The sequence below is a fragment of the Nomascus leucogenys genome, chromosome 17, assembly GCF_006542625.1.
Source record: "Nomascus leucogenys isolate Asia chromosome 17, Asia_NLE_v1, whole genome shotgun sequence".
NCBI classification, from domain to species: Eukaryota; Metazoa; Chordata; class Mammalia; order Primates; family Hylobatidae; genus Nomascus; species Nomascus leucogenys.
This window is the reverse complement of record NC_044397.1, coordinates 68,759,211-68,772,120: the sequence shown is the minus strand read 5'-3', so window position 1 is coordinate 68,772,120 and position 12,910 is coordinate 68,759,211. Positions and strand designations below refer to the sequence as shown.

Genomic DNA, 12,910 nt, shown 5'->3' with positions numbered 1-12,910 from the left:
TCTCCTGCCTCAGTCTCCAGAGTAGCTGGGATGACAGGCACACACCACCATGCTCGGCTAATTTTTTGTGTTTTTAGTAGAGACGGTGTTTCCCCATGTTGGCCAGGCTGGTCTTGAACTCCTGACCTTCACATGATCCACCTGTCTCTGCCTCCCAAAGTGCTGGGATTATAGGCATGAGCCACTGCGCCCGGTCAAGTTTTGCCTTCTTGTTTCAGCTCTCATACTGCAAACCTGTGTCCTCTTCGCAGTATACTTAGTGCCACATTTTTGGCATTTTATGCTTTTCCCCGGTGATGTTGCTGTTTAAAATGTCCACGAAGGGCAGTGCTGAAGTGCTGTCTAGTGCTGCTAAGTGATGTGCCACAGAAGGCTGCAACGCACCGCACAGAGAAAATCACCCCAGTGGTAGATGAGCTCTTTGCAGGAAAGAGTTACAGTGCTGTTGCCTGTGAGGTCAATGTTAATGAATCCATTGTATATTAAATACGGTGTCTTTTGAACAAAAACCACACGGAAAACAAAGTTATATATTGATTGGTTGGTGAAAATGTTGAGGCTGCAGGATCACAGGAACCCAGCCTTGTACTTCCCCTAAGGACAATGGTTCAGCATGTGCTAATTCAGTGTTCATGGCAACTTTACAGAACATAACTGCTACGAAAAATAAGAAGCTACAGTAACTGCAACAACTGCAATGTGGTGTGAAAATATTTGTGACAAGGACTAATTCAGCTGTGTTTTGTTACCTACATTCATTATGAAAGGAAATGCTAAATTTTAGCATTAGCATTTAGAAGACAGTGAAGACTTATTTTTTTTCTCATTCAAGTTTACAGGCACTATTAATTCTGGGGATCCCTAAGGACCCTAGTTAAGAATATTTTCTCAGTTGGATTAAATCAGTGACAGAGACCAGGGAGGGATAGGGAAGCTGGTGCGGATTCTGGGGAGATTCAGGTCCGGTCACATTGTGTATCAACACAAGTCCCATATAGAGATTTTTAGCTGATCTGCTTTTTCTGGGGCTCTGACTTTATTTTTGTCACCAGGGCCTGAACCCAAAAGGCTCAGCATGAAATGAAAAATGCCAATGGTGGGTGGAAATAGAAATTTTGGTAATTACTCATTTGGCAAATGGTGAGCTCTATTTCAACAGTGAAGGGCAAGCCAGGTCTCTCCTCTGATAACAGGAGAAAATATCTATCTCTTTTTCTTTTCTTTTCTTTTTTTTTTTGAGACAAGGTCTCATTCTATCCCCCAGGCTGGAGTGCAGCAGTGTGGTCTGGGCTCACTGCAGCCTCGACCTCCTGCTGGGCTCAAGTGATCTTCCCAAGCAGCTAGGACAGCAGGCGTGTGCCACCACACCCAGCTAATTTTTGTTTTTTTTGTAGAGACAGGGTTTCACCATGTTGCTCCGGTTGGTCTTGAACTCCTGAGCTCAAGTGACCCTCCCACTTCAGTCTCCCAAAGTGCTGGAATTATAGGTGCGAGCCACAGTGCTCGGCTGGGAGAGAGAAATTATAATAGAGTTTTGGGGTGTTTAGATGAAGATCACACAGGAGCCCCAAGTCCCCTCACCAAGTGTGCCCAGGGAAGAAGGCGCCTCTGATGGCTTTTCTTTCTCACTTTTCTCACCGTGATGAGTGAGGAGCGTGATTCAACGGGTCTAATTCAAATGTGTCAAAAAAGAGGCTGCTGATTTTGCTTTTAAATAGCAAGAAATAACAGTGCGACCTGGAGAGCAACACTAACTTCTCATTCATTTATTCATTCAGTGCTATTTCTTGTGCATCTGCAGTGGTCAGGCATTGTGTTGGGGGTTGGACACAGGAGTACACGTGACTGGCCAGGTACCCATCTCATGGAGCCTGCAGTTCAGGTTCCGGTGCTTTTTTCCACAGCCCCTCCAGGAATGGGGAGATGGGGAGGGATGCATGCCAACCCAGGAAAGCCCTTCAGGTTCCTCTCAGTGGACAATCCTCAGACACCATCATTCTGGAACACTCAAGGCTGAAGACAGTAGCTCAAGGGGCACCAGTACAGCAATACGGGATAGGCGCTGTTACAAGAAGTACACAAAGCACAGGGACAGGGCGTTCTCAAGCCAGAGAGAAAGACTTGGTCAAATCTCAAAGAAGGAATGTGTCTGGAGCATAGAAAATGCAGGCAGAAGTAAATGAGCCTTGCCCGGGCCCCTGATCCAGGGAAGAAGGCCTGGCCTCAGACTCCAGTTTTGCAGGCAATAGTGGTATTTAGTATTGATTTCCATGTGGTGTTTATTTGCAGTATTTGTGTTTTCTGAGAAAGTGAGATGGGGTCAACGTCCTCTTCCACCCTTCAGTTCCTTGGTGCTGTGCCTCAGAGTAAGGTCAGAGCTCAGGATTTGGGTACCTTTGTTTTCCCACCTGAGCTCATTCAAAAGATGGAACTGGTTAGATGTTAGGTGATTCCCCAAGGTTGTGGGTGGTCAGGCCTAAGAGAATTTAAAGTCTTTTTTAGAGGGGTGGGAAGTGACAGGTTCAGAGACGACACATAGGGTGGGAGAAGGGAGGTGGTCAGGCCGGGGGACCCTCCCTTTACTCTGGAGTCTTCCTGTACAGATTAAATAAGTGTACTTTGGGTATCTATCGCCTTAAATATTTGTCTTTTCTTTATGCTAGAAACATTCAAATTATTTTCTTCTAGCGATTTGAAATGAAATGTACAATAGCATTTAGTAAACTACAGTCACCCTACTGATCTATCGGACACTAGGCCTTATTTCTTTTATCTAACTGTACATTTATGCCCACTAATCAACTAATAAAATACTTTAAAGGAAAAAAATTGTATTGTCATTTTTCTGGACTTTGTGAGGTTATATGGCACTTTGTCAACTTTTAAACATTTGTAATTTGTGGTGATTTCTTTCCCCATTCTAAATGTGTATTCAAGTTCGTATCTAATTTTGTATTTATAGTTTTGTGTTATGTTTTTCAAGGGGGCCTCATGAAGCCTGGTCTGCCCCCTTGTGTGAGTCCTTGGCAGCTGGCCAGCCGCCTGCATAGGAGGAGCCTCAGCTTGCCAGGCCATTTTTAAGAAGTCAACAATACAGGGAGGATCAGTCCCCTGGCATGCCAAGACCCTGGGTAAATTGCTGAACATCGCTGGACTTCTTAAGTGTTTTTAGAAACTCCTTTTAGAACAATTAGCTGTAAAGGGTACAGATACTCTCTTGTTTGGAATGGCACCCAAAGCACTTCATTAAAGTTTATTTCAGGAACAACGAAAGGGTTACTGATCCCAGGAGCACACAGCGTTGCACAGTCATCCAGATATGCTCTTAATTGACAGAAAGACATTTGCAAAGATGCTGCCGAAGAAGAGTCCTTTGGGCCTGTGACGTGGCAGCCCCCATAGGGTTTGTGGAATGAGTTTACCCAAGCCTCTGCCTCCCTGTGCTCCCCAGGGGTGCGTGCTCCTGAGAGGCTCAGTGCCCGCCTTGGTCTCCAAACACCTGTTTAATCTGGGAGTTGAACGGATTCTCCTTTCCCAGGATTTGGGGCCACTGGAGCTGCACCTTTTCCCAGAAACGATCTGCCGACAACAGCAAAGCCACCTGTGAGAGAGAACCCAAAGGAGGAGGAAAAGGGAAATTAGGACAAATCGCTTACCAACAAGATTTCCCACGTGCTTTCTGCCAGATACAGCCTCTAGGATGGCCCCATGACTCCCACCCCCATGTCTCTGTATAACCTCCTTCCCTTGCTGGTGGTGGGACCTATCACTTGCTTCTAACAGAGGAAGTGTGGCCGTGGTGAGGAGATGCTGCTTCAGCGATGGTGTCACATTGTGTGAGGCTTGGCCTTGCTAGTGACTGGCTTCGGAGGCTCTCCTTTCTGGGCTGGAGCTGAGGGTGACCCAGCTGCCATCCAGCCTGAAGCTGGCTCCTCAGTCCTGCAGTCTCATGGGAATGAATCTGCCAACAGCCTGAGTGAGTTTGAAAGCAGTTCTTCCCCAGATGAGTCTCCAGATGAGAACATGGCCTGGATGCCACGCCTTGATTTTCGTTTGTAAGACCCTAAGCAGAGGACCCAGTTAAGCTGTGACCCACAGAAACTGTGAGATCATAAGTGTGTATTGTGTTAAGCTGCTAAGTGTATGGAATTTGTTTTTTCAGTAATAGATTGAAAATTCACTTTCTCAGAAATCTACTTATTCATTTATCTGTGGACAGCTAGCATTTACTGCAGGCCTAACGCTTGGGTTTTAGAGATGAATGTGGTGTGTTCTTGCTTCCAGAAAGTCTCAGCCTAGTAAGGTAACCAGACATGCAAAATGACACCACCAAGCCCACAGGGAGGGCTGGGAGGACGATACACACTGGAAAGGGAAGAGGTGTCACTTCCGTCTGGTGGGGGAAGGGGTGGGATCTCTCTGAAGAAGGTGGCGGCTGAGATGAATTTTCTAGGAGTTCCCCAGATGGATGATGTGGGGAAACAGTGCAGTGGTAGAGGACACAGTGTGTGCAAAGGCTGAGAGCTGTGGGAGAGAATGGCATGTCTGGAGAACTACAGATGCCTGGGAGTGGAGGCTGGCTGGGTCCCTGACTGGGTTGGGGTGGGGATCCTGGCAGGCTGTGAGTGCAGGGAGTTTGGCGGAAGTGCCAGAGAGGAATCCTTAGCTTAATACACAGCAGGCTCGACTCTGGCTCTCCCAGCCTGAGGCTTGCTCTCTGGTTCTGCTGTGGCATGTCAGATTTCCCTTTATCCATGATGTTAGCTGGGTCCATTCTTGGTTGTCCAGTGTCTGGCTTGTCATTAACATGCCTTTGAGGAGAATGCTCTTTCTTTGCAGACAATGCCCTCATTTAACAAATGGGACCTGGCCAGGCCTGCAGACTCCAGATGGCTCCATCTCAACAGTGGTTTTCAATGCTGAGCAATAAGAAACGTGATTGCTGAAGGCCTCCCAGAGGGGAATACATTGTTCAGGAAGGATGCTCAGGGATATCCCTGACTTTTCCCCACAGGGCAGCTCACAGTCCCTTTCCTAATAGGCAGCTAGCCAACTCCCTCTCTGGGCCCAGCCCTCTCATCTGGACATTGAGTGGGTGACAGAAAGTGATCCAAAGTCCTTTCTGTGTCTGACTGTGTGTGAGATTTTAGTAGTTAGAGAAAACTAGGACTGATCCAGTCACTGCATAAAGTCCTCAGCATTTTAATGTGTTCTGAGCCTTCTAAGGTGGACACGAACTTCACTCAACCCGCTGCGTAATCTCGGTCATGTCCATGCAGTGTCTCCCCCACGGCATAACACACAGAGACCACACACACATACACCACACCCCTCATAACCCCACACCACACACACATAATCACACACACACCACACACCAACACCACACACACACCACACCCTTCACAACCCCACATCACACACACACCACACCCCTCACAACCCCACACCACACCACACACACATAATCACACACCCCCCACACACCACACACCGACACCACACACACACCACACACCACACCCTTCACAACCCCACACCACACACACATACATCACACACACACACACCCCACACACCACACACAAACGCCACCCACACACCCACCCCTCACAACCCCACATCACACACACATATATCACACACCCCCCACATACAGAAACACCACACACACCACACACCATGCACACCACACCCCTCACAACCCCACACCACACACACATACATCACACACACCCCTACACCCCACACACAGCACACACAGAAACACTACACACACCGCACACCACACATACATACACCACACCCCTCACAACCCCACACAGCACATAAATACTTCACACACACCCCACACACTACCCACACCACACGCCACATACACACCATACACACACCACACAGATACATCACTCACACACCACACACAGATACACCACACACATTTCACAAACACACACACCACACCCCACACCACACATACATACATCTCTCTCATATACACACACACATCCTACACACACCCCACACACACCTCACACAGATACCACATGCACACTCACCACATATGCATATAACATACACACACAACCCTTACCATACACACACACTATACACACCACACACACCCCTACACCCGCTATACACCCCACATCACACACACACACACACCACACAAACGCCACACATACCTCACCCCCACACACCCCCACAGAAAGCACACAGATACCACACACACACACACACACAGGAAAAACACACACCATTCACACCCCACATATACTTCTTTGCACTTAAAAGCAGGAGCACGTCAAAGGCTGCCTGCGAAGCTGGCCAGTGCTCCAGGGAGGGCCAGATCATCTCTCACACTAAGCGATCGGGACCTTTGAAGATAGAGGCCTGAGCTTGTGGCTGTTTTCCTGCCATTTCTCAACAAAGGAGGCTGCTGCCAGGTCTGTGGAAAATTACTGGTTCTTCTTTTTTGTGTTACTGGCTTTCAACTTGATACACCTAAGCTCTTTCTAACAATTATGTGGTACCAAGGCATTTATTTCCCTATCTATGTTAATAAGGGAGGAGACAGGGTGAGGGCAAGAAGAGGGAAACGAAAATGAAAGAGCTCAGATATGAGCATTTGGTGACTGTTTGGTTTGAATGCAATTAGTTGGTTGTCACTCTAATAAGGAATAAAATATTTATGAGCAGGCATTGAGAAAATATTGGGTCTGAAATGAGACTGGCATGCTTATCACTAAACTAGAGACTTGTGATAAAATGATCCACTGTAATCATTCATTCATTTGACAAATATTTACTGAGTACCTACTGTGGGTTTCTCATACCGCAATTTCCTGTTATAACTTCCACGAGGCGCTGCACGGGGCAGGGCACAGCTACCCTTTCCTCTCTTTATCCAAGTTAGTCTTTCTTTCTTTCTCTCTCTCTCTCTTTTTTTCTTTCTTTCTTTCCTTTCTTCTTTTGAGACAGCATTTTGCTCTGTCACTCAGGCTGGAGTGCAGTGGCCAGATCTCAGCTCACTGGAAGCTCCACCTCCCAGGTTCAAGCAATTCTCTTGCTTCAGCCTCCCCAACAGATATTATTTTATGCTTCTCTATTCATAGTCTAAAATATTAAAGCAAAATCTGTTCATTCTAGAAAAACTGAAAACCCACTTAAGCAAAAAGAGAAAAACACAATAAAAGTCATCTGTAATTAAAATAGAGGCAGCCTCTGTTAACATGAGGTGTAGAGCCTTTCTGACTTTATATCTTTTTTTTTTTTTTTTTTTTTGAGATGGAGTCTCACTCTATCACCTAGGCTGGAGTGTAGTGGCGTGATCTTGGCTCACTGTAACCTCCGCCTCCCAGGTTCAAGTGATTCTCCTGTCTCAGCCTCCTGAGTAGCTGGGATTACAGGCACATGCCACCATGCCGGGCTAATTTTTGTATTTTTAGTAGAGATGGGGTTTCAGCATTATGGCCAGGCTGGTCTCGAACTCCTAGCCTCAGGTGATCTGCCCGGCTCGACCACCCAAAGTGCTAGGATTACAGGTGTGATCCACTGTGCCTGGCCCTGATTTTATATCTGAATACACACACACACACACACACACACACACACACACTGGATTCCTCTTGAATATCATTTTGTAATCTGCTTTTATTGAAGTCGAATTTAGACACAGTAAAATGAATGTGTCACTAAAGGTAGATCTCTTTTTTTTTGTTTTGTTTTGTTTGTTGTTGTTGTTGTTGTTTTTTGAGACGAAGTCTCGCTCTGTTGCCCAAGCTGGAATGCAGTGACACAATCTTGGCTCACTGCAACCTCCGCCTCCCAAGTTCAAGCAATTCTCCTGCCTCAGCCTCCTGAGGAGCTGGGACTACAGGCATGCAGCACCACGCCTGGCTACTTTTTGTATTTTTAGTAGATGGGGTAATTCAGTGCATGGTATGCCATCAGATGGATGCAAGCTAATTCATTTTACCAGTGGAAACTTTTATCATATACCATCCACCCCAACATTTGTCCTCAGGACGTGAGGATGGAGGCACCCTCCTCCTGCCAGTTCACACAAGCAGCTCAGGAGGTCATCGGCTGCCCTACTAAGCAGGTGTGTGGAATAAAATCTATTCTAGATGAATGCTAGGGAATGGGTGCTCTGATTAAGTGGGATCTTCTGGTTAATAGAGGTTCTTTTCCAGGTATTTTCCTTTGTAATTGAACATCTTTCAGAGCCCACTTTCTTGTTAAGTTGCATATAAATACATCCAATGTATAAGACAGTAAAGCCAGAAGCGGTTTCAGATTTCATCAAGTTAGCTTCTTGTAATACAGCATGATGCTTTATTCCATCACCTGATGATCTGGAGTCATGCTGGGCCATCCTTACATTGGCCTGGGACCACTGTGGAGAATGTGGGAGGAGAGTGGGCAGGATCTATACTGACTCCAGGATGCACTTGACTTTGATTCCTTGAATAAAATCTCTGATAAGAACTTGCCTTGCTGTCCTGTAACTCTGTGTTTGGTCATTTAAAAAATCTTTTTAAAATACACCTTTGCCTTTTGTTCTTCTCCGTCTCTCTGGACTGGTTCCCTACCAAATCACCCTCCACGCCGCTACTACACGCATCTTTTTAGGACACAAGTCGGGCTATTTCTTTCTTGCTTGAGAACATCCAGTGGCTCCCCATCTCCCTCAGGACCAAGGTCAAGCCCCAGACAGATCTTCCATGATCTGGTTCCTTAATATGCGGTAGATTTCTCCCTCTGTCAACTCCACGATCATACTCTCCGGCCATACTGAGCGCTTTTACTTCCTCCAACATGCCACTCTTTCTTTCATATTCAGGTCTTTGCCCATGCAGTTGCCTCTGCTCAAAACGCTTCCTGCAACCCCTCTTCGCTTCCCTTCACTCTACTAGTTCATGGTCTTAGTTCTGACATCACCTCCTCTGAAAACATTTTTTTTTTTTTTTTGAGATGGAGTTTCGCTCTTGTTGCCCAGGCTGGAGTGCAGTTGCATGATCTCAGCTCATTGCAACCTCCGCTTCCCGGGTTCAAGCGATTCTCCTGCCTCAGCCTCCCGAGTAGCTGGGATTACAGGCATGTGCCACCATGCCCAGCTAATTTTGTATTTTTAGTAGAGACGGAGTTTCTCCATGTTGGTCAGGTTGGTCTAGAACTCCCGACCTCAGGTGATCCACTTGCCTTGGCCTCCCAAAGTGCTGGGATTACAGGCGTGAGCCATCACACCTGGCCTGAAAACATTTTTGAACACCTCTCTCTCCCATCCCACCCCGTAATGCTCTGTGGTGTTCTGTACTTGCACAGTTGGAGGCATTTACTGCTTTATATTTAATTGTCTGTTTACTCATCATTTTCCTACTCTATACTATAATTTTAAATGGCAGGGCATTTTCTTGTTCACTCTTGAATTCTCACTGCACTTGACACTGGGTAGTCACTCAATAAATAGTTTTGGATGGCACTTTGCCAATCTGGACTTTTCAGCTCAATATACATGACAAATAGGCAGGCTTTAGGCCTGGCTATCCATTCTTGGCCACTTTATCACCGGCTACCAGCATGTGAACAAATCTTGCAGGAATAGCGTAAGTTTACGGCACATATTGATTTTCAGCTTTTGACTGTGTTTTCAATAATCAGATATAGGTGAAACTGAGTACAAGATAGAGCCCCAATTTGACAGGACTTGAACCCCAAAATCATTTTAAGAGTCAGGGACGGAATGGTCATTTGATAGATGGGATAAATACATCCTGGGGGATAAAACAAAGCTGTCTTTGATCCTCCTCTTTTTAGTTTGTTCCTGATACTCTACATGGCCATCTTTTCATACGCCCATTGTCTACAGAATCAGAAGGGTAAGACGCTATTCTGTGAAGAGAATGACAAGAACTACTACCTAATAACTGCTAGAAAGAAGGGGGCCGGGCGCAGTGGCTCACGCCTGTAATTCCAGCACTTTGGGAGGCTGAGGCGGGTGGCTCACCTGAGGTTGGGAGTTCGAAACCAGCCTGACCAATGTGGAGAAGCCCCGTCTCTACTAAAAATACAAAAGTAGCCAGGCATGGTGGCTCATGCCTGTAATCCCAGCTACTCAGGAAGCTGAGGCAGGAGAATCACTTGAACCCAGGAAGCGGAGGTTGCCGTGAGCTGAGATCATGCCATTGCACTCCAGCCCGGGCAACAAGAGTGAAACTCTGTCTCGAGAAAAAAAAAAAATACAAAGTAGGGATATACACAAACTCTTCTAAAACCAAAGACATCATTTTTGGGGGACCAGACCCTGATATTTAACCAGAATCTAGCCAATAATTTTCTTTGATCAACTCATCCAATTGATAGGAAGGTTAGAAATTCTGAGAGCATTATTCTGATTTTTTGTGTGTGGCTATTTAAATCTGTGAGGTGGGCATTTAATACTTACTTTAAAATTTGCTCAGCATTTGTGGGACACCACTTTTACTCATTTGTTGGGGAGTGGGCATCCTTCTATTCTTGTTCCTTTTGAGGTGATTCTTAGCCCTGCCTGTCAGCACTGGCTGAGCCTAGATTTGGAGGAAGGTGGGCTGTGTTTACCGTCATTCAGGCTCTTGAGGGGACAATCAGCCCTCTTGTGGCCTGGGTCTCGATGGCCAGCCAGCGAGCATCCCCCAGGCATGCCCCTCACGTTTGTACCCTTTGGTAGCCACACCATGCTTCCCCAGCGGCTGGAGCAGAAAGGCTCTAGTGATGCGGTATTGCCTGAGAGTAAATGGCCCATCCCTCCCCATAGAGGAGCAGCTTTCAACATTTTACAAGTGGCAGAACAACTCCCCCGCTTCTTTTTCTTCTTCTTCTTAATAAAGAAATGTCGTGAGCAAGTCCAGGACATATAACAGATAAAAGTGGAGCTTCTCTGGTTGAAGCCAGGATAATGGGATGGGAGTGGAGCCGGGAGGGGACAGAGTCCCACCCTCTGGCTCCCCTTGCTTTGTGAAGGGACCAGAGGAGAGCTACTTTACAGAACTGTTCTTTGGATCCTTGATGAGAAACAGCTCTTACTGCAGGATACTGCTAAGGACATTGTTCTCCTATACAGCACTCTTTCTAGAAAGACCATAGAATAAATTTCTCATGGGTCTCACTTCCAAAAAATCCTCATGATTTTCCTTCTTTTCTTTCTTTCTTTCTTTTTTTTGGAATGCTTGATTTATTTTTCTTATATTACGGAAGCCATGGCTTAATGCCCCTTTTAGCATCACACAGAGCTGCCCTTCTGGCAGTTTCTCAGGAATGCCCTGCACTTATTTTATGAATTATAGAAATTAAATCAGGAATCCAGGTATAATTTCTACTTTATTTCCCTATTGTCCCAAATTTCACTTTGTTTTTATTAAACCTTCTATCTTATACATGTATGTACATTACCTCAAATCCTTTCTGGAACAAAACAGGATAAAAATAAACACATGAATGTGTAAGCATAATTAAAAACCAACAAACCATCAAATAGCCTTCTGCAGCCACCATGTGACTGTGCTTACCTCGTTGGGGTGGAATCCATCCACGGGCTCGATGAGCTGCCAGGGCTGTCCCCCTCTCTTCTGCCACTCCTGTATGACTGCAGGGCACACAACGAGAGGGTTACAGACACACTTGCACAAGCAACAGCCAACATCCAAGGACAAGGACGTGAGAGCTGCCCATGCCCTCCCGGGCCCATGTTGACCAAGCCACAGCTGCCTCTGAGCTGCTCTCTTGCACTGGGGGATTTCTGAACAGAAATGATCTTCCCACTGTGTGTGTGCTTTTTCTAACTCAGGAAGGGAATACGTGAGAGCATTGGATGAATGTGGTTTGTGTAGCAGGGAGGGCAGTAGGAAAAGGTGAGCTCTAAAATATTCAACATCTATTTCAGTACATGTCATTTTTCAGTGGTGCAGTAGGATGGTATTACAGTAGGGAAAATCCAACATTTTGTTAACATCCCCTTTCATGGGGATGCCATTTGCAGACTCTGCCTGCATGTGTCAAGCACTTGCCTTTAAAAATCATACAGTACGTCAGGAATATAATTACATAAAATTATCTCATCGCCACATTTAGAGGGAGTATGGCTGCAGAAAAAATATTATGAGCCCCAAAGTGATGAAAAGCAATGAAACTGTCCTTCAACAGGGGTGAGAGACCAAGAATGTCATTGCTCCAAGGCAACAGCACAATTAACTCTACGTCATTCCATCATACAGTCAGTAAGAACTCCTCAAGGAAACTTCAAATCCCTAGGAAGCCTCCAGAGAGCAGCATCTGAGCCAGCTGCTCCCGGCAAAGCTACGCCCTCACTTTCCCAGTGTCCAGTGAGGGGGGCAGGCACAGCTAAGGTTCCTCCCGTTCTTTACCCTTCATTCCCCAGAAAACTCAAGAACATAGGTCTGTGCCCTCTGTTTCTCCCCTTCTCATCCCAAAGGAAGGATGGAAATTCTGTCAGGGGCTTTGATTGGACAAGACAGGCTGGACTTCCCAGGGCTGGGTCAATACAAGGCTGCTTTTGCAATTAGTCCTAATATTCCAGCATGGCATCCCCACTTACTACTCAACCTCCATTCCCCAGGGGCTGAGGATAATGCTGCCCTTCTCAAAGCTCAGGAAAAAAATTCACACTAATGGTTTGGAGTCCTACACACTGAATCGCCAGCCCCTGTTAGCTTATTCTCTGGCAGAAAGACTGCCTCTGAGCCACAGCGTCATATTATGCTTCTGGGTTTCACTAGAGGCTGTTGGAAGAAGTAGCTATTGGTAAGTGGCCTTTGCATTTCTTGAAAACTCAAATTGAGGACACTGTTCACTGTGTTACGTGGTGTCTGCCACACAGAGTCTCCAGGGAGAAGTTGTGGCATGCTGGTAA

The 12,910-nt window shown here is 46.2% G+C and overlaps 1 protein-coding gene across 3 annotated transcripts in view; it reads right to left on the bottom strand.

Annotated features, from left to right (window-relative positions):
• Window positions 1–1,751: 1,751 nt before the first annotated feature.
• Window positions 1,752–12,910, bottom strand: part of AOAH (acyloxyacyl hydrolase) — a 211,623-nt gene continuing 200,464 nt past the window's right edge. For all 3 annotated transcript variants that reach the window (XM_030796658.1, XM_030796656.1, XM_030796657.1), the window contains 2 exons: window positions 11,550–11,626; window positions 1,752–3,601 (listed from right to left, as the gene is read on the bottom strand). In XM_030796658.1, coding sequence (XP_030652518.1) covers window positions 3,473–3,601; window positions 11,550–11,626 — 206 coding nt within the window. In that variant the 3' untranslated portion in view covers window positions 1,752–3,472. The remainder of the gene's footprint in view (window positions 3,602–11,549; window positions 11,627–12,910) is intronic.